The 21547-nt window shown below is 44.1% G+C and overlaps 2 protein-coding genes across 3 annotated transcripts in view; one reads left to right on the forward strand and one right to left on the reverse strand.

The window, feature by feature from the left end:
* Positions 1 to 3584, reverse strand: part of PACS2 (phosphofurin acidic cluster sorting protein 2) — a 178247-nt gene extending 174663 nt beyond the window's left edge. The window contains exon 1 of the mRNA XM_030574056.1: positions 3511 to 3584. Within this exon, the coding sequence (XP_030429916.1) occupies positions 3511 to 3515 (5 nt within the window). The 5' untranslated portion in view covers positions 3516 to 3584. The remainder of the gene's footprint in view (positions 1 to 3510) is intronic.
* Positions 3585 to 4165: 581 nt separating this feature from the next.
* SEC22B (SEC22 homolog B, vesicle trafficking protein) lies at positions 4166 to 18519 on the forward strand. 2 transcript variants are annotated; one of them, XM_030574059.1, is made up of 5 exons: positions 4166 to 4258; positions 6670 to 6779; positions 14170 to 14330; positions 15212 to 15358; positions 16482 to 18519. In XM_030574059.1, the coding sequence occupies exons 1-5, from the start codon at positions 4184 to 4186 to the stop codon at positions 16634 to 16636; spliced, it is 648 nt and encodes a 215-aa protein (XP_030429919.1). In that variant the 5' UTR covers positions 4166 to 4183; the 3' UTR covers positions 16637 to 18519. The 2 variants fall into 2 exon arrangements, with proteins under 2 accessions (XP_030429919.1, XP_030429920.1); XM_030574060.1 differs by lacking the exon at positions 14170 to 14330 and adding an exon at positions 14389 to 14465.
* The last annotated feature ends 3028 nt before the right edge of the window (positions 18520 to 21547 follow it).

Here is a 21547-nt window from a genome sequence, read left to right on the forward strand (position 1 = left end):
GAAGTGTTGTTTACTCCTTCTCATAACACAAGAATTAGGGGTCACCAAATTAAATTAATAGGCAGCAGATTTAAAACAAACAAAAGGAAGTACTTCTTCATACAATGCACAGTCAATCTATGGATGTCGTGAATATAAGAACAGCCCTAGTGGGTCAGACCAAGGTCCATCTAGCCCAGTATCCTGTCTTCTGACAGTGGCCAGTGCCAGGTGCCCCAGAGGGAACGAACAGAAAAGGTAATCATCAAGTAATCCATCTCCTGTCGCTCATTCCCAGCTTCTGGCAAACAAAGGCTAGGCACACCATTCCTGCCCATCCTGGCTAATAGCCATTGATGGACCTATCCTCCAAGAATTTATCTAGCTCTTTTTTGAACCCTGTAATGCTCTTGGCCTTCACATCATCATCTAGCAAGGAGTTCCACAGGCTGACTTATCGACTTTCTCTACACCAGTCATGATTTTATAGACCTCAATCATATCTCCCCTTAGCCATCTCTTTTTCAAGGTGAAAAGTCCCAGTCATATTAATCTCTCCTCATATGGAATCTGTTCCATACCCCTAATTAGTTTTGTTGCCCTTTTCCGAACCTTTTCCAATTCCAATATATCTTTTTTGAGCTGGGGCGACGACATCTGCACACAGTGTTCAAGATGTGGGTGTACCATGGATTTATATACAGGCAACATGATATTTTCTGTCCTATTATCGATCCCTTTCTCGATTATTCCCAGCATTGTTTGCTTTTTTGACTGCCGCTGCACATTGAGTGGTTGTTTTCAGAGAATTATCCACAATGACTCCAAGACCTCTTTCTTGAGTGATAACAGCTAATTTAGATCCCATCATTTTATAGGTATAATTGGGATTATGCTTTCCAATGTGCATTACTTCACATTTATCAACATTAAATTTCATCTGTCATTTTGTTGCCCAGTCACCCAGTTTTGAGAGATAAGAACATAAGAACATACATAAGAACAGCCGTACCAGGTCAGACCAAAGGTCCATCTAGCCCAGTATCTGTCTACCAACAGTGGCCAATGCCAGAGGGAGTGAACCTAACAGGCAATGATCAAGTGATCTCTCTCCTGCCATGCATCTCCATCCTCTGATGAACAGAGGCTAGGGACACCATTCTTTACCCTTCCTGGCTAACAGCCATTTATGGACTTAGCCACCATGAATTTATCCAGTTCCCTTTTAAACATTGTTATAATCCTAGCCTTCACAACCTCCTCAGGTAAGGAGTTCCACAAGTTGACTGTGCACTGTGTGAAGAACTTCCTTTTATTTGTTTTAAACCTGCTACCTATTAATTTCATTTGGTGACACCTAGTTCTTGTATTATGGGAATAGGTAAATAACTTCTCCTTATCCACTTTCTCTACATCACTCATGATTTTATATACCTCTATCATATCCCCCCTTAGTCTCCTCTTTTCCAAGTTGAAGAGGCCTAGCCTCTTTAATCTTTCCTTGTATGGGACCCTCTCCAAACCCCTAATCATTTTAGTTGCCCTTTTCTAGTGCTAGAATATCATTTTTGAGGTGAGACCACGTCTGTACACAGTATTCGAGATGTGGGCATACCATGGATTTATATAAGGGCAATAATATATTCTCAGTCTTATTCTCTATCCCCTTTTTAATGATTCCTAACATCCTGCTTGCTTTTTTGACTGCCTCTGCGCACTCCGTGGACATCTTCAGAGAACTATCCACGATGACTCCAAGATCTTTTTCCTGACTCGTTGTAGCTAAATTAGCCCCCATCATATTGTATGTATAGTTAGGGTTATTTTTTCCAATGTGCATTACTTTACATTTATCCACATTAAATTTCATTTGCCATTTTGTTGCCCAATCACTTAGTTTTGTGAGATCCTTTTGAAGTTCTTCACGATCTGCTTTGGTCTTAACTATCTTGAGCAGTTTAGTATCGTCTGCAAACTTTGCCACCTCACTGTTTACCTCTTTTTCCAGATCATTTATGAATGAATTGAATAGGATTCATCCTAGGACTGACCCTTGGGGAACACTAGTGACCCCTCTCCATTCTGAGAATTTACCATTAATTCCTACCCTTTGTTCCCTGTCTTTTAACCAGTTCTCAATCCATGAAAGGACCTTCCCTTTTATCCCTCTTAATTTACGTAAGAGCCTTTGGTGAGGGACCTTGTCAATTGGCGTTACATTAGCTAACTTCCAGTCATTGGGTACCGAAGCTGATTTAAAGGACAGGTTACAAACCTTAGTTAATAGTTCCGCAACAAACCTTAGTTAATAGTTCCTTTTGTAGATCTTCACAGTCTGCGTGGGTCTTAACTATCTTGAGTACTTTTGTATCATCTGCAAATGTTGCCAATTTTGTCTTGAAGGCCAAGAGGATAAATGTCCAAAAAAAAAGAATTAGATACATTCATGGAGGATAGGTCTATCAATGGCTATTAGCCAGCATGGGCAGGGATGGTGTCCTAGAAGCTGGGACTGGTTGACAGCAGATGGATCAATTTTACCTGTTTTGTTTATTCCCTCAGGATACTGAGCTAGATGGTCCTTTGGTCTGGCCCTGTATTGCTGTTCTTATGATCATTTTGGTCCCGTTTGTCCTTAAAAGTCTATTATTCATTTGTCATTATCTTCCTAGAAGTTAAAATACCATCTAAGGGAGGCAACTACTTCCAGGAATTACTGTGCCTCAGCTTTTAACCTGGCACGTTAGGTATAAACATTACATAAAAGTCAAGAATTATTCTAGTCTACAGGTTTCAGAGTAGCAGCCGTGTTAGTCTGTATCTGTAAAAAGAACAGGAGTGCTTGTGGCACCTTAGAGACTAAGAAATTTATTTGAGCATAAGCTTTTGTGGGCTACAGCCCACTTCATCGGATGCATAGAATGGAACATATAAGAGTGTGTGTGTGTGTGTATATATACACACACACACACACACATACATACAGAGAAGATGCCATACCAGCTCTAAGAGGCTAATTAATTATGACCTGTTATCAGCAGGAAAAAAAAACTTTTGAAAGTTTTGTAACCATCTTGATTATTACTACAAAAGTTTTTTTCTCCTGATGATAACAGGTCATCTTAATTAATTAGTCTCTTAGAGCTGGTATGGCTTCTTCTCTGTATGTATATATATACACTCTTCTTACATGTTCCATTCTATCTGTCCGATGAAGTGGGCTGTATCCCATGAAAGCTTATGCTCAAATAAATCTGTTACTCTCTAAGGTGCCACAAGTACTCTAGCCTACAGCCATTCACTCTGGAAAACACAGCAAAGGGGGAGTTAAGGGCAAGGCTTGCAGAGTTAGACACCTGAGAACATATGATCACAAAAATTCAGTGTAAAAGAGGATATTATTTAACGGGGTATTCACAGCACATACATCATACACACAATGCAATAACTACAGCGAGATGTGAACAAAATGCAAGGGACCCCTTGGCCGACTACGGAATCACCCGACTTCATGTTTTGTGCCGAACTTACACCATTTCTAGAGCAGGCTTTGAGAGGTCATGACGACAAACCCTTCAGCCCCACACAGGATGACTCTGCACAAACGGGCAGTAAAGCCCAGGGCAGCAGCGGGAAGGCTCAGCGCTTTTTCCGGCGGGACGGGCGATGGGGGCAGGCTTGTCCGCCTCTGGCCCCTCTCGGCCCGAGCCCTGGCAGCCTGGCCTCCAGCGCGTGGGTCGGGCCTGCTCAAGGCGTGGGGCCTAGCCCATGTCCCCACCGGGTGGAGTGGGAGCAGGGCCCGGTGCAGGATGGGCAGCAAGAACGAGCTGCCTTGGGAAGCCGCGCCGCGCCGCGCCGCACCTCCCCTGCCCCTAGGCTCGCCCTACTCCGCTCCTCAGCGGAGCGCGACCCAGCACCCACCCCGTCCGGACCTCCCAGCTTTGATCCCCTAGAGTCGCTCCCTCCGCGGCCACGGGCATCCCCTCCCCGAACCGCTCCCACCGGAAGTGGATGGTGCCGGTCGGGTTGCGTTCGGCAGCGGACCGGAAGTAACCTGGCAGTTCCAGTGGCGTTGCCCGGATGCTGCGCTGGCTGTTTCCGGCCACCTCAGTAGTAGAGGCCAGTCAGAGGGTGGCGGGTGGCAGCTGGCAGGCGGGGCGCGCGCGGGGCTGAGCAGCGGCTCCCGGCTTGGAGCGGCGCAGACATGGTGCTGCTGACTATGATCGCGCGGGTGGCGGACGGGCTCCCCCTGGCCGCCTCCATGCAGGAGGATGAGCAGGTGAGAGACCGAGACATCCCCCTCCTCCCGGCCCCGAGACCCCCCCAGGCCCTACCCTCTTCCGGCCCAGAGCCCCCCAGTTTTACCCCCGTTCCGGAGACCCCCCGATTCCCCCTTTCCCGGCCCAGATCCCCCCCCGCTCCTGACAGGTCTCCCCTCTCGCGGCACAGAAGTCCCCCCCCAGCACATTCTCCCGGCCCAGAGCCCCCAAGATCCTTCCCAGATTCCTCTTTTCTCTGTTCCGAGGGCTCCCCGTCCCGAGCCAGAGCCCTTCCCCAGGCGCACACTCCCTCTTCCTCGCCCAGAGCCCCCGTCAGGCTCATATTCGTCCCAGGGGAGACCCAGAGGCTGTGTGGAGGCTTACAAAGCAGACCCTAGGTGGGTTGGATTTGTGCCCTCAGAAGGCTGTGGTAGTGCTTGACTGTGCTGGCAAACGTGAGTTTCATGCAAGGTTGATGACATTTGGCATTGTTCTTCTTGCACTGTGACCCCGTTGGAGACTAGACTCCCCCACCCCATGGCACCGAGAGAAAGACATGAAATAGAAATAGATGAACTAGTGTGTTAATGGGCAATTAGTCCACTAACAACAGAGTGAAGTATAGCCTTATAATTCTGGAACCTAATGGTACCTTTTTAATGTTAGTTGGAGCTCTTTTCCAATTCGGCAAGGCTACTTCTGTTATAACCAATTATAATACTCATTAACATCAAACCTACCCATAACCAGATTTACATTTTTGCCACCTTTTTATTGGCTGTTTACATTATATATTATTTAAATTAACACTTCACCAGTGTTATTTTCAAACTATTAGTATAATCATTTTTATAAATGATATTTAAATTTTAAAATGTTTTATTAAAAATCCTGCTAAAACAGTTATAACCAAAACATAGCCACAACATAACTTTGGATCATGTTTTTGTTACCTTCAGTTTTTTTATTTTACTATTTTCAATTTATTTTTAGCTTCTTTTTTTTTAAACTACCAGCTTTAAATTTTCATACCTGTCTACACTTAAGCTGACTTAATCCTAAACCTAATTTTGATTTAACCTATTTTCTAGGCTACAGCAGACACAGCCTATATTGATTAAAAATCTTTTCTGTTGGGTAGGAGTGCTCCCTCCCCAAATGATACTATTTATGTGACAGAAGCATTCTTCCATCAACATAGTTGCATCTGTCCTGGGGGTTAGTTCAGCATAGCGATGTCAGGGGGGTGGTTTTTTCACACCCCTGCCTGATGTAGGTGTATAGACCAAGACTTTTAGCTCTTGAAAAAGGTGGAGATTAGATTTGGCACCAAGGTCTAGGGACCCCGCCTTCCCCCAACATCTAGACTCCGAGAGAGACCATGTGTCTCCCCAGTATCAATGAAGTTCCTAGAGAGCCTTCCAGCACTGAGATCCCAAAGTAGATCAAAACCAAGACCTACCCATCAGTGAGATTCTCAAATACATGCACACTTTTTTGAGGGAGCAAGCTAATACTCCTGGAGAGAGAGATCCTGGCAGTATGTCTTCACTGCAATGTAAGCCCAGGTTAGTAGAACTTAAGTTAGCAGACCCAGGATTTGTTAACTGAGGCTCGACCATCTATACGCAGTTGTAACCCCAGAAATTGTTGAACTTTGGGTTTCAGCTTGGGGCTCCAGCATCCACGCTACATTATGCTGGTCTGAGTTTAACCATCCTTATCCCAGACTTCTTAGCACCCTTCCAAAATGTGTGTCCACTCTACTCCTTTGTTCCTGGTGCCACGTGGGAAAACTTGACTGTCCAGAGGACAAAGAAAGCTGGCCTGTGGGATTGTAGGACATTTTTGGAAGAGTGTGTATCTAGCAGGGCTGTGTCTACACTGCAAAGTAATAGGGCTTGAACCCTGTGTTCCAGTTTGACTCAGACATGGACCCTTCACCCGTGGGGTACCGGGACCCAGGGTCCAAGTCCTGAGTTACTACTATTTGTGTGTAGACAGATGGAAGTGGGGTAGGCTTAAGCCTGAGTTCAAACCTGGAGCAGACACTGCAGTGTAGACATACCCTGTGAATCATGAACTCTTCCCCTCTCCCTCAGGGCAGAGAGACTGAAGCACCTTCTCTGGACCAAGATCCTCCACAAGAGATGTTACACAAAACAAAACTCCCTAAGGGACCTCCTAAATGGGGACTGAGATATTCATCAGCAGTAGATTCCTGAGATTTACTTGCACCTACCACTTAGTTTGACTGTGTCCATTGACTTCAGATCCAATTCTGGTAAAACTGTTTGAGGTTAGCTATGGATATCATGTTAGTTTCCTTGTGGGAAAGGGCCTGTCTGTACCTTAAGAGGTTGTTGTATTGTTTGCAGTTCATTCTGCCATATGGTAGAACCATGCCTAATAGACTTTTTTCCCTTCTCAGTCAGGTCGGGACCTGCAGCAGTATCAGAGCCAAGCTAAACAGCTTTTCCGGAAGCTGAATGAACAGTCGCCTACCAGATGCACCCTAGAAGCAGGATCCATGGCTTTCCAGTAAGTATAACATGCTGTAGCGATTAAGGTGGAAAATGTAGGTATTCCAACCTACATCTATAGAAAACTGAAAGATACTTCCAGGAGACATTGGAGGTATACTAGAAATTGGGCCACCAGAGAAGAGTAAGAGTCATCCCACCATCCCATGGGAAACCTGTGCTCAGAGAGAGTGTTATTTTTTTATATCCTTTCAATCATTTAAAAATTTCGTTTCTTCTCTAGCATTGTTAGACTTCATGCATTTGTCTCCAGTTCTTGTATTCTGCCACTCTCTTTTCTGTAGACTGCATATATTTGGTTCCCTTTAAGTTTTCTCTACAGGTTGTGCCTACTAATCATTCTAGCACTGTTGTCCTTTGGATTCTCAGAGGTTTATCAATATATTTTTTTAATAGTGAGACATCCAATCTATACTTAGGTTATCATTACCACAGTTGATTCTTCCTATACAAGATTCTCTTCTCTCTCCATTCCACTATGGCCTATCTTTCATGTATCAGCCTTGCACTGCAAGCTCATCTAATTTGTTGTTCGTTATTTCCCTGAATCTCCTCAGCATTTCTGCTCTCCAGCAAGCATTGTCCGTATTTTATACACTTTTGTCTAGTATTATTATCCCAAAGTGTCTTAGCTGCATTTAGGTTATCCCTTTGAGTTAAGTGTCTGTCTCTAAAACCTTCTATAATGTTTGCCCTTTGCTTTCATTGTAAACCCTTCTAAGTTAGGTTCATCTGCAAATCTTACTGATGTACAACATAGTTCTAGCAGACTTGCTCAGAGTAAGCAGTGAGCTGGCAAAATCTGCAGGCAACACATCATCATATAGGTTAAGACCTGAGAAGACTGATATACTTCAGAGGGACCTAACCAAGCTAAGCAGCACAGTGTCAGTTGAAGTGAAATGTTGACACATTCAAAGCTATGCACATTGTAGGGAATAATTTTAACTCTGGCTCTTAGGTTCTAAACTAAAGACTGAAAACATTTGACTTGCTACCTTTAGAGAGGAGATTTATAAGAGGGGACATAAAAGTATACAAAATGATAGAAGTTGTAGAGACGGTAGAGGCACCTCTAATCACTTTCTCTCATAACACAAAAACAAGGGAACAGCCAAGTAAACGAAGAAGTGGCAATGTCAAAACTGATATAGGAAATTGTTTTCAATGCAATTAATTGCCACAAGATCTCATTGAGGGCAAGAAGGTAGCAAGATTTAAAAAAATTGTAGAGATAAAAATATCTAGAGTTAAAATATCTAGAGTTAAAAACCCTTGTTTGGAAGCACCCTCATGGCACAAAGCTAGTTGGGGCTTAGGAGGCAGCTTTCCTCAAGAGAGGTTTACTCATAATCACTTACTGCAGGTTTTTTCACTTTTCTCTAAAGCAGTCTGGTGCTGGCCATTGTTGGCAATAGGATGCTGGACTAGGTAGCCCACTGGTTTGATCCAGTCGGGCAATTCCTGTGTTGAGAATTTCTGTTCCCAAAGATGCTACTTGATACCTCTTTCCAGTTTGCAGTCAATCTGTCAGTCATTTGTTTCCATACCACAGTATTATCCAAACATCATTCTGACTTCCACTGAGATGCCTGGGGAAGATTATATCTAAAACATAGTAAAGCTCTTGCTATGTAGTGTCCATGGCTCTCTCTGCTTCCCAAACTTATAACTATATCAAAAAAGGCTATCCAGTTTTTTGGTCACAGTTATTTATGAATCACAGCCACCTTGCAGTGGCGCCGATCTCATCAGAGCTGTTAAACTAAGAAAATTCAGCCAAGTGCTGTATTTCTCTGGGAGATCTTAGAGGGGCAGATGAGAGGGGTTGGAAGTGTTGTGGGTGAGTAGGCAGGGGAGGAGTACTTTGCCCTGTGAGTCAGCATTGAAGCAGTTCTTCAGCCAGCTGTTAAGGCAGGGGTGGGCAAACTACAGCCCGCAGGCCAGATCTGGCACATCAGGGCTTTGGATCTGGCCCACGGGATTGCCCCCTGTGGCGCCATGGGCCCCACGCTGCTCTGCAGAAGTGGCTGGCACCACGCCCCTGCAGCGCCCAAGTGGGGGGCTCCGTACATTGCCCCTGCCTCCAGGCACTGCCCCCTGCAGCTCCCATTGGCTGGGAATGGGGAACTGCAGCCAATGGGAGCTTCAGGAGAGGTAAGGACAGAGCACATGGAGCACTCCGCCTCACCCTCCCCTAGGGGCCGCAGCACTTCCTGGAGCGGCTGGGGCATGCCGCTGCCACCCCGGAGCTGCTTTAGGTAAGCGGCGCCGGGCTGGAGCCCGAACCCCTCCTGCACCCTACCCCCTAACTCCCTGCCATAAGCCCCTGCCTGCACCTCACACCCCTCCTGCACCCTAACTCCCTGCCCTGAGCCCCCTCGTACACTCTGCACCCGTTCACCCCAACTCCCTGCCCTGAGCCCCCTGCCCCACCCCACACCCCTCCTGCACCCCAACCCCTGCCCCAACCTCGCTCCCGCAGTCTGCACCTCTGCTCTGAGCCCCCTCCTGCATGTCGCACCCATCCTACACCCCAGCCCCCTTCCCTGAATCCCCCATACACCCCGCACACTTCCTCTAACCCAATCCCTTGCCCTGAGCCCCCTCCCACACCCGCATTCCCTCCCACATCCTGCACTCCCTGCCCCGGCCCTGCATACGATTTCCCCACTCAGATATGCCCCTCAGCCCAAACAGTTTGCCCACCCCTGTGTTAAGGGGTGCAGATTGCTGTTGGTGCCATTTTTAGGATGAGACACAAAGTCACAGATTAAAACTAAAACTGATTTTTATTGTTCAACAAAAATTCTAATGAAACTTTTGATAATGCTAAATAAAAAAAAGATGTTTGAGATTTGGCCTAAAATAGTCCTATTTAGAGGCTAGTGCATTAGCTTGGCTGAGGAAAAAAATGTTCTTCGTTAACTGAAGGTCTAACTGCTTGAAAATAACATAGTGCAGAGTGAAAAATGCCATGACAGCTGTTGTGGAGCAAAGTGGAATGTGCACATCTCCAAATGTGCTGAGGTGTTAATATGAATAGCCTTAAAACTGACAAAGTTTGAAGAAAATTTAGCTCTCACTGAGACCCAAAACCAAGTTTGAAGAATTTTCTTCGGCCATTTTAATGTTGGAGATTAAAGTAAAAAAGCCTTACAACCAACTCAGGCCTGGTATATACTATGTTACCGTTATCATGGCATGTGAGTATACACACTGATAGGTATGCAACTGATGAGTGCCTATGCAGTCCTTTGGCTGATTAGTGTTGTAAGTCTTTAAATACACAGATTACTAGTTTCATTGAAAGGCAACCCATGGCCTTTGCCAGCTGGTGGCTCTTAAAGAAGTGGTTTTTTTCTCTTTCTTAAAATAAATATAAAATATTAAAATAAATATAAGAAATTAAATTCCAAAAGTATATTAATTAAGGTTGCACAGATAAACCTTCAGAAATCAAGAATGCAAAAAGTTAAAGGTGGCCAACCGTATCTCTTTCCTCTTACATATGTGCATTTCAAAAAGGGCTAATTACATGCTTTTATACTGTGTTAAAATTTATGCTAAAGTGTTAATGCAGTGTTTAAGTTGAGAAATCAAGCCGTTTTGTGAGAAAATTTATATTACAGTTAATCTGGATTGGCAATGCTATGCAGCATTGGAAATCTGTGTGCTTTCTCTACTGATATAGAAAACTTGGAATCTGAAACAGCTAATATCACAAAGGGAGTAAAAACAGCTCTGGGAAACATGGAAAGCAAGGCAAGAGAGCTCAGATCAAAACCGGCTGCCCTAAAGCATGATGGTGTGGTTGTGCATATGACAGGAGACCGTGTCAGAGAGAAGATACTGTACTCTAGCTTGCTGTTATATGCCTCATAGGAGATTATCCCTATCTTAAAAAGTTTTTGTTTTAAAATATGTTTTCTCATTTTGCTTTTTGGATCCTGAAAGATTATGAATTGCTCAAGCTCTTGATAATGTTTTGAGGTAACTGTGAGTTATGCTGGGAGGGATCCAGTATGTGTGCTGGGTTGCTAGTCATACCAGAACACTGAAGACAGGGATAAAAAATGATCGTTTGGCTAGCACTGTTTTGGAACATACTGTAGAAATTGGGTCATGGACTGATGTAGAACAAGTTAGGGGCTTTCTTAGGGAAATCAAAAAGCTAATTTGTGAGTATATTCTATTCCATTGTGGACAGTGATGACTACACTCTTACTGTTCAAGGCGAACTCTGTTGTCGTTTGAGGCTTTTTACTAAAGCTAGGAAGTACCATGTTGGGAGTGCAACAAAAACAGATAATCCTGGCCTCTCTGTCCAAAAATTAATTCATGAATGTGGCAAATTTGAAGGATTTAAACGTTTTTTTGGTCTCTAGAGGCTAAGCTGAGGAAAAATCAGATCTGTATGCCTGAAGCTGCTGTTGAACATATGGCTACCAGGTTTACCAGGTTATTGTATGGTTTCAAAACTTTCATTCCACACAGCAGCCTAGTGATTGCCATAATGGGCCAATTCTTTTTTCAGTGTACAAATTAACAGCATGCTAAATCACTACATATAGGTGTTAAGTAAAGAGAAAGGGAAAGGTTACATTTAAAGCCAATAAATTTACAATAGTGCATATGCATGATGAAAATTTTGAACCCCTAGGCAACCTGCCTTAGAGGTTATATTGTTATTGATGGGACTATGTCCTCATTGTCTTGTATCACTGTGGTGCTACAATACGAGTTTTCCATAATTATTTAAATTAAAACAAGCCCCCGAACACACACATGTGCTTTGTTGGATACCATGACTTGGGCCATTCAGTTATATCTGCATCCAGTTGTAGATGACTTTCAGCCCTCTCTGGTATGCTGTACTACTGCCTGGAAGAGGAACAAACATGATAATAGACATAATCACAGTGAGCATTCAACGGCAGGCAGCACTAGGTAGTGGAGGGGTTAGAAAGTGCTATTCAGTTTGTTCAGATCTAAATCTCAAAATCCAATGGATTTCATCCAATCAGATTTGTTCTTGAATTAGAAATAAAATACATGTTCTCTGTTCTGGCATGGGAACTCAAACTGACACTAACGTAAGGACAAAACTAAACTTGCAAGAACAAAAGATAGACACGAAAAAAGGGATGGGGGGAGGGGGATTAAACCCTGGCTCGTTAGTCAAAAAGAAAACAAGTGGAATGCAGCCAAGTGCCATTAAGCAGTTACACCAGCTAGTATATTTCATCTTAACCTACATGTGAATGAGGCCACAGCCTGAAAATTGACACAATCACACTTTCTTGTCAGATAACAGAACCTGAAGTCTCAGCGGCCCATGGACAAGCAGCGTTTTTGTTTCTCAGCTTGCCTCTGTGAGGCTTTATGTATGGGAAATGGAGTCCCATGCCTAAGACTCACCCAGGGTGGATTTTGGGGTGCCCCAACTAGTCTCCTAGGGCTGTGCAGGGCTGACCACCTATCTGATGATTGCCAGGGGATTGATGCAGTTCTGAATCTCTGTAGGAGATGCCACAATAGTCTTCTCTCCCTCTTTCTCCCTCCCCTCCCCTTTTCCTGCTGACCTTCAGGAAAAGATGCATGCTCCTGTGCACTGTATAACATATCCTCTCCCCCATATGTAATGGAGCTGCCCTACTGGGTCAGACCATGGTGCATCTTGGTCAGTATCCTGGCTCCAACAGTGGTCTGTACCAAAGCTTGAGGGCGAGTATACAGAGCAGAGCAATTATGGAGTGATCCACCCCATCTTTCACTCCTGGCTTTTTGTAGTCAGAGGTTAGGGTCGCCCTGTATATGCAGTTGCCTTCCTGACTGTTTTGGCTAATAGCCATTGATGGACTTATCCTTGATGGACCTACCCAGTTCTTTTTTTGAACCGAGTTTTAGTTTTGGCTATCACAATACTCTGTGTCAATCAGTTCCGCAGGTCAGTTGTGTGTCATGTGAAGAAGAACTTTCTCTTGTTTATATTAAACCTGCTCCCTGTTAATTTCATCACCTGAGCCTTGGTTTTTATATTATGGAAAAGGCTAAATAATACTTCTCTGCGCTCACTTTCTCCATGCTTTTCATTTTATAGACCTCTATCATATCCCTCCCGAGTCATCTCTTTTCTGATCTTTTTTAGTCTCTCCTCATACAGAAGCCATTCCCTACCCTTGATCATCTTTGTTGCCCTTTTCTGTACATTTTCCAGTTCCACTACATCCTTTTTGAGATAGTGTTCAAGGTGTGGATTTAAATAGTGAGATTATGATAATATCTAACTTATTTTCTTTCCCTTTCCTAATAGTTCTTAACATACTGTTAAGCTTTTTTAGCGCTGCTGTACATTAAGCAGAAGTCCAGGGTGATGCCAAGATCCTCCTTGAGTGAGAACAGCTAATTTAGAACCCAACATTTGGAATTATTTTTTCCAGTGTGCATTACTTTGCGCTTACCAATGTTGAATTTAATCTGCTGTCTCGTTACAAGAAAGGGCACGGGACTGTAGTGCCTACTTCCTTCAGATGACAGAATGTCAGCAGGAAGAGGGGAATGTCCCTTATTCTGCTAAATCCAATATCAGGACTTTTTAAAACAACAACCAAAAACACTAAGGAAATTCCCAGGGAAAACTTTGTTAAAATGAAGTTAAAAGCCTTTGGCAGGGATTGAACCCAGGATCTGAAGCCTCAATAACACTGTAGTTAGGGAAAAGAAAAGAGAAACTAAGGCATTCAGAAAGACTTAAAATGAAGCCTAACGTGTAAAACTGTGGAAATTCAGTCATAGTACTTTCAGTAGAGTAACTCTGTCCTAAGCAATGCACCGAGAACCTGAAACTTAGATTACAATATCCATCCCAAACAAACAGTTCGTCTTAGCAGGGGATGCTAGAGCTACTGTAGTATGCTGATTTGTGACAACTCAGCGGCCTTCGTGGCTATGAAGTCCAAATAAAAATGCTTTACAATGTCCTGGTAAGATGAACTTGCTGAAAGGAGTCATTCCCCACTCCTCATTAAGGGCTTCAACCTGCCAGGCATTGCATGCTCTCATGACCTTGCAGGGTCAGGCCTAGGATTCTGCATTCCAGCCAATCATCCAATATGATGTCTCATATAAATTCTCCTAGGAGGGTGAGTAGATGGAGATTATGGTATTTGCAGAGGAAAAGGAAGAGTTAGTGCAGTGACAAGTTATCCCAGTATTGGGGAGACATGTACGAACCCTGCTGTGCGATACCTGGTATGCTTTTGTGTGTAGTATAATAATAAACCCAAAGGCTGGAACACTCCACCACAGATAATGAAATATGGGAAAGGGAAAAGTGGTGTCTTACAGGGGCAGGGTTAAAATTTGTCTGGTTTATTCTCTTCCAGCTATGTTATTGAAAAAGGGGTGTGTTACCTGGTGTTGTGTGAGGCCACCTTCCCCAAGAAGCTGGCCTTTGCATATCTGGAGGATTTGCATTCTGAGTTTGATGAACAGCATGGAAAGAAGGTGCCGACGGTCTCCAGGCCTTATTCCTTCATTGAGTTCGGTGAGGTCCTTCCCCTTGAGACTAATTAATAAACATCTTGTTTGTTTGGCCACATTAGCCTCTCCCAGCTCAGGCCATGGAACTTACCACTGACAGTGGAGAAATCTGGTGTTCTCTATGAGCCAGGAATGCCAGGTATGTGAATGGAGAAATAGTAGGGGAAATGGAAAATTTCCTACAATCCAACTTTCTGCTTTTAAGTCTTGGCTTTTTCTTGTTACCATTCGTGTGCACCTTGCTCACTCTCTCTGCAATGCTCTGCACTGGGTTAGCCCAGAAAAAGATAGCACTGGATGCTCATGCTCCATTGGCAGCCATATTGTTACTCTAGGCAGCAGTTCTCTCGATTGTGTTAAAGGGTGGGAAGCAAATCAGCAAACTTCCTCTCACTTGAGGTCACATGGACAACGTGGGGACTTCCAAAACAGCCCTCAGCTGTACTTTTATGGCAGTATTGGAGAGGCGTGGGAAGTGGATGTGAAGCATGGTGGAGCCAACACTTATTAAGCATTGAGGAAACCTCTGAGCTAATTGGCTTCAGATGTACATGTCCTCTTTTGGGTGGCCTGTTCTTATAAGTCCAAAGGGCACCCATCCTGTCAACTGCTTTGTCCCTGGTGAAGGGACGCAGGATGCAGCATGCTCTAAAACAAGTCATCAGTGCTCCTTGTGTCTGTTAGGGGAGGAAGGGGTTGTTAAGTTGCCCTTGGGGTATGCTGTCATGAGGTTGGGTGGTTGGGATCTACTCAAAGCAGGGTAATAGGTGGGTGCAGTTTTGGAGGGAAAGAGGTGGAGGCTGGCTCGAGGGATGTTCTCGGCATGACAGGCAGGAAGTGCTGGGAGGAAAAGTTTTACATGTTGACAACCACCTTTTGTTCCAGACACTTACATTCAGAAAACCAAAAAACTCTACATTGACAGCCGTGCAAGAAGGAACTTAGGCTCCATCAATACAGAGTTACAGGATGTGCAGAGAATCATGGTGGCCAACATTGAAGAAGTCTTACAGCGAGGAGAGGCGCTCTCAGGTACATGGAGTTCAGCTTTTGAAACTCCTTCCTCTCTCTGAGGCTGGCAGGCGGCAGATGGCTGAGGGAAAGATTCTGAGACTGGGTGGCAAAGAGGGCCTCCTGAATCAAGATTGCCTTGTAGTGTGTATGTCTGGCTGAAAGTGCATTTTCATTTGTCTGATCTACAAAGGCTAAGATTTAGTAAGATTTAGTAAGGGGTTTAAAAGTCATGATTTAGTAAGGGGTTTAATAGTCAAGATTTAGTAAGGGGTTTAAAAGTCATGGACAGGTCACAGGCAATAAATAAAAATTCACGGCCAGTGACCTGTCCATGGTTTTTACAGAAATACCCGACTAAACCTCTACTGCTGCTTCTGGCCCTGCTTGAGTGCTGGGGGTTCGCTGCCCCTTGGCTGCTGCTCCTGGGGACTGCTCACCAGATGGCCTCTGGGCACCCCTGGGGCCACTGCTCCAGCTGCCCCAGGACCGCTGCTTGGGTGCTCCCCGGAGCCAGCCACACTGGCCACTGTTCTAGCAGTCCTCAGAGCCGGCTGCCTAGGGCCTCCCGAGCAGCAGGCGGTGCGGCTGCCCCAGGGACTGCCAGAGCAGCTGGCCCCAGTGGTCACTCCAGCAGCGGCAGGTGCAGCAGTCCCTGGGGTGGCCCTGAAGTCAGCCACACCAGCTGCTGCAGAAGATGTGGAGATTGCAGAAAGTCACGGAATCCGTGACCTCTGTGAAAGAATCACAGCCTTAATCATAAACCATCTGGCAATTTGTAACCCTACTCTGGGAGAAGCCAAAACCCCTTGTGGGTTTGGGGCTGTTCTTGTCCTGTGAAGATGAATGCTGGTGGCGTGTGTCAAGGACAGGAGTGATGTATGCTAGTGTTTTGAAGGTGCTGGTGAAGTTACTGTTGTCCCTTCTGTTTGGGGAGGTAAACAGTTTATATTGCATTGTGTTGTGGCTTGGCTAACAAGCTTACTGTAGGAATCCTTCAGAACATGAGGAATGGAGGATGCACAGTAAATCAGATAAAGCTCCAATAGAGCTGCTGCTATTATTTATGAACACAATATAGCGGGAGTGTCTTGCTACTGTTAATCCTGCAATTAATCTGCTTCCACTTTCTCTTCCTTAACAGCTTTGGATTCCAAGGCCAACAACTTGTCCAGTTTGTCCAAGAAGTACCGTCAGGATGCAAAGTACCTTAACATGCGTTCCACCTATGCCAAACTGGCAGCTGTAGCTGTGTTTTTTATCATGTTAATAGTCTATGTGAGGTTCTGGTGGCTGTGAGATGCTGGCAGTCACTGGAGAGGGAGAGCCTCTAGCATGGCAGGTGTATGTGTGCAGCACACTTTGTTCACGAGGATGTGCATTAGAATCCACACAGGACTGTCACCTTTAAGGGTGTGTCCTGAAAATGATACCTGAGTACTACACTGCTTAGTGAATCTTAATCATAGGTATAAAGTCTTCTTGGTGGACTAGAGGCTTTTCCTATGAGGCACTAAACATTAGGAACTCTGTAGATTGTGGCCTCCCAGTGTATTAAACTCGTTAACAGTGCTGTTGATGTGTCCTGGAGCAGTTAATCAGTGAAGTTTATCCTAATCAGGCAGTACTGGCAAGTCACTTCTTCCTCCCTTTTAAAAAGTAGCTCTAGTGAGAAAGGGACTCTAATGAACATTCCTTGTGTCAGCAATGTTTACTTGTCTAGAATCTGGGCCTGCATTTGCTTTTTTAAAACAAGACTCCCTTGTTTGAAGGCTGATTCTGCACTGTACATATTGTAATGGCTTTCACCCGTGTCAAACTAGCTATTGTTGGGTTTTCATTGTCTGACATCTTTGCTTGTTAAATTTTCAATTGCTTTAGGAATAAATGGATATTAAATTATGCCTTAAAATTACATTATATTTAGTCTTAGGAGAGACAGTGAAAGGCGACTATCACTGACTTCTACAAAATTAAACTACTCGTTTGTAAATCTCACTTTCCTGGCAGTTGTGTATAAGCGCTTGTTTTAACGTGACTCAGAACAGTCTGTAGGTGTAATTAAAAAGGAACTGGCCCAGGCACAATGCAAACAATTTCATCTCTGTTTTCCTGCCATCTATCTATCTCCAGAATCATTGCATTATTTCTTTCCCCTCTGTAAACATTTTTTATTCCTCAAACAAGTGTATCACTACCGCTAGCATTCCAGCACTTGCAAACTACCCTATAGAAATAGCCCAGTGTGTGTGATGAAGAAAGAGTAGAACATTTCTTTAAAGAAACATTTCCATTTCAAGTTTCTGTGAGTTTGGTGATAGAGTATTTTAATAGTACAGAGTTTTAAAAACTATGATCCCTTGTTAATGTCCTGTTCTCCCTATGAGCAACCTCTCTCTACTTCTTTTGGCAAGATCTAACTGTAGCTGAAGATCAATTCATATTGTGGGGCTACAGCATTTAATTTCTTAACTTGTTTCTCACTAAACAATGTAAATAGTTCCATCATGATGTGATTTATTTATTTATTTTTAATTTTTGTTTTTTGGTCCAAGTGCTAGAAACTTTGTCTTGCCTATTAGGCTTTAGGTTTTTTAATCAATGCTCTGTACAGGCATCCCACACCTTTTCCACAAAAAGGTGTCTGTTTCTGTTATTATCTAGCAAGTGAACACTCTCATAGAACAGACAGAACAGAAGGAAAAATTCAAAGTTCCTCAGCACCTTCAGAAAACACTTAATTTGCTGCAACTCTGAAAGTGTAAGCTGTAACCAAGATGGTCTCCTGCAGTAAGGTAGGGCATAGGAGCGAAAAGAAGCCTAAGTGACTCCCCTCTCTTCCTCTTGCAGGCAGGCAAATAGGCAGCTAAAATTTGTCTGCGGATCTACTTGCAAACCTGATTTGTCAGTTAGTCTCATCTTCTGATTTTTGCATGATGTTTCCATTTGTTTATTTGTAGAGAGCTGTACTTTTAAATTCTTACGTTGTGTCCCTGACAGATGAATGTACAAGTGATGTAGGTCTGTGTGTAACTTAGGTACTGAAAGGTGAGCAGACACCACATCTAGATTCTCTAATAACCTGTAGGGAGTAAAAAACTCTTGCAGTGAATGGCAGCTCAGTGAGCAGTTGCCTGCGGCAGCCCCAGTGTCACAGTGAAATAAACACTTGCAAAAGTTCATTTCCTTTAGTGTGGAGTTTCCTGTCTATATGTACAGTGTTTTCATAAAACACCCTCTCCTTCCTTCTCACGGTCCAATTTGTTCTGGGGTAGAACTAGGCAAAGGCCACTTGGTAAATGCTGTATTAATGGAGTAGGCTTATACCTAGAGTGGAACATGCTGGGCTCAATTTTTCGCCTGTAGGTTGGGTCGAGTATGGCAAATGCCATTGTCCTTTTCTAGCCCCTAGCGGGAAAGCAGGAATGCTTCTAATGTTACCTGTTACAGGTGGGCCCAAGGCCTGCCTTTGTGACCATAAATGCTTGCGGAAGTAACATGCAACTGCAGATAATTTGTATAGCCGTTTGCAGCTTAGGTAAGTCTCGGCCCTGCGAAGCTGAGTATTAATTAATACAGCAAGCTAGTCAGTGCCCTATGCATTCCATGGCTTTGAATTTGCTGAAGAATCCATCCCTTCCTATAGAACTGTACTCGGAATTTGTTTTCATTTTTTAAAATATTGTTCCTAGCCCTTTCCAAGGTACAGACCATCTTAAAAACAGGCTGCAGCTAAAGTACCCTGTAGTGTGACAGTGCCTCAGACCAGTGTCCTGTGTGGGAGGGATCAGTGCCAGATGCTGCAGAGAAAGTTACAGGAAACCCTGAAGTTGATGGTTGTGGAATAATCTACAACCACAAGGGGGAGAGGTTTTGCCTTCCCCCAGCAGTTGTCAGTAAGTTTATGCTATGAAGCCTGAGTGTTTATGTCCTTTCTGATTTTGTGATCGGTTAACTGAACTATGCATGTTCTCATTAAACATTTTCAATTTTTTTTTAATACTAAGATTTTGACAATAACATGTAATATGTAATGCAATGCATTCCAAATGCTAATTGTGCATTGTTTTAAATTGGCTGCCTCGGACTTGATTATATGTCCCATAAGATGGACTCCACTCTAACACTGCCCTGCCTTCAGTCCAAAGCAGAGGCATTCTGGGAGTTGTAGGCCTCACATCAAGAAGTGCTGGGAGGATGAGCGGTATGGAAGCAGCTCCCTTACCTCAGGGCAGGAGACAGCAAGGTGGGGGAGCTTTGGCTCTCCAGTCAAAGGATGGGAAGAGGCCTGGACAGCAACCAGTCAGAGAAGGTCACTTGGGCATCATCACAGAACCTTCAAGTAGCCAGAACTGGAACCTGGCACCAGATTTTCCTGAAGTACCCTGAGGAGGGGGTATAGTCTGGGTAGAGATCCAGAGATGGAGACATCTCGGGTCTGGTTTACACCTAAAATTTAGGCCAATTTAGTGACATTGCTCAGGGCTGTGAAAAATGTCATGCCTTCTGTGATGTAGTTAGGTCAACCTAATCCCCATGGCCGATACAGCTAAATTGATGGAAGAATTCTTTTGTTGACCTTCTTACCCCCTGTCAAAGTGGGTAGATTTACTATAACAATGGGGAAAAACCTTTCTGTTGCTTTAGTATCTATACTACAGCAGCATAGCTGTGCCACTGTAGTGCTTGTAGCATAGACGTATCCACAGAGAGAAGCGAAGGTTGTAGCCCAAGCAAAGAAAAGCAGAGGGCGTTTCGGGCCAGATCAGATGCCTGCTTCATTACCTTGGGCCAAAGGTGGGAGCTCCCCTTTGTCTTGAGAAACCATCAGAGGGCCCAGCTGTCACTGCAGAAAGGGGAAAAGACCTGGAGAATGTTTGAGAGATTAAACCAATTTAACAGTGAGGGAAGCAGAAAAAATAGCCATGCTCCCCAGGTAAGACGTTCCTTTTACTCCCATGGTCCCCATGCTCTTTGCTAAGAGGGTCAATAGGAGACCCTCACTTACTTTCTCTATGCTACTCTTTTTTTTATATCTGTATCTTAGCTGCTCTTATTAGTTTCTTCTCATAACTAACTAGTTGCAGTCTTTTTCTGTTGAGGGGTCTGTCTCTCAGGCTTCGTCTACACTCCAATTAGACACCCACGGCTGGCCAGTGCCAGCTGACTCAGGCTTGTGGGACTTGGGCTAAAGGGTTGTTTAATTACAGTGTAAAGGTGTCTTCACTCCTTTCGAAATACTGAATTAAGATAAGTTCAGTTTGTTATATTCTGTCCATTTCTCTCTCCTCCCACAGAGCTTAGGATATTCTGCTGTTTAGTTTAAGGAGGGAAGCCATACTGCTTTACAGGTTCAGTTTTGTTTGATAAGAATCTAACTCAAATTCCATCACATCCCATATACCGCAAAGTCAGCCAAAAGAGGAGGAGACTCAGACTTTGAGCTTAGTTTAGTATGTCAATACAGAAAATACCATTTTTAGAAACTTGTGGCCAGACTTTCCTTGGTCAATCTCAACTTCCAAAGATGACGTGTCAGTCGGCCATTGTGTGTCACTGAGACATTGCCTGGGCTACCAGCTTCCCAAGACGCGCATACAATTTATTCAGAGGAACAACAGGAATAGGCTCATCCATTTAATAAATGCCTGACAGTGATGAAGCCAGATGAAGTTAATCAGTTTCTTAGGGGAACCTATGACCCATTTCATGGTACGCACAGAACATTTTGACATTTGCCATAATATTTGGCAAGTCAGTACACTTGATAAATTTCAGATGCAGTCATTCCAGACCAAACTGCTTTGCTATCCTGTCTGCAAAGCTTCTTCCCAAGTTTTTGGCAATGGGAGAGTCCGGGCTGTAGGGGAGGGAGGAGTGAGGGGAAGCAGGGCAGGGGTTATTTTCTTTTCTAAACAATGTGTCTGATTTGGTAGCTCAGAGATTGCACAAGGCCCTGCTGTTGTAAAGCCAGAGCATACAAGGCACATTTCTCAACCTTTGCATGGAAGCTACTGTGCAAACTGTTCAATGGTGAGTTATCCTCACTTGTTAAAAATTTATGCCTTAATTCCAGCAGGGGGCAGTACTGTCACAGCAAAGGACACCAATTGTGTTTTCACTTCATTGGAATTAGAAATTCTTCCTCCATTACCATCTCTCTCAGGAAGGAAGTTACTCCTGGCACACTGTGTAGGTTTGAGGGGGCAC

This window comes from Gopherus evgoodei, chromosome 8 (assembly GCF_007399415.2).
Source record: "Gopherus evgoodei ecotype Sinaloan lineage chromosome 8, rGopEvg1_v1.p, whole genome shotgun sequence".
Lineage (NCBI taxonomy): Eukaryota > Metazoa > Chordata > Testudines > Testudinidae > Gopherus > Gopherus evgoodei.

Bases quoted from the DNA above. Each gene is read 5' to 3' on its own strand.
- SEC22B (XM_030574059.1), top strand. From the start codon at position 4,184: ATGGTGCTGCTGACTATGATCGCGCGGGTGGCGGACGGGCTCCCCCTG. The intron at 4,259-6,669 runs GTGAGAGACCGA...TTCCCTTCTCAG, and splicing joins CCATGCAGGAGGATGAGCAG to TCAGGTCGGGACCTGCAGCA. The intron at 15,359-16,481 runs GTACATGGAGTT...CTTCCTTAACAG, and splicing joins GCGAGGAGAGGCGCTCTCAG to CTTTGGATTCCAAGGCCAAC.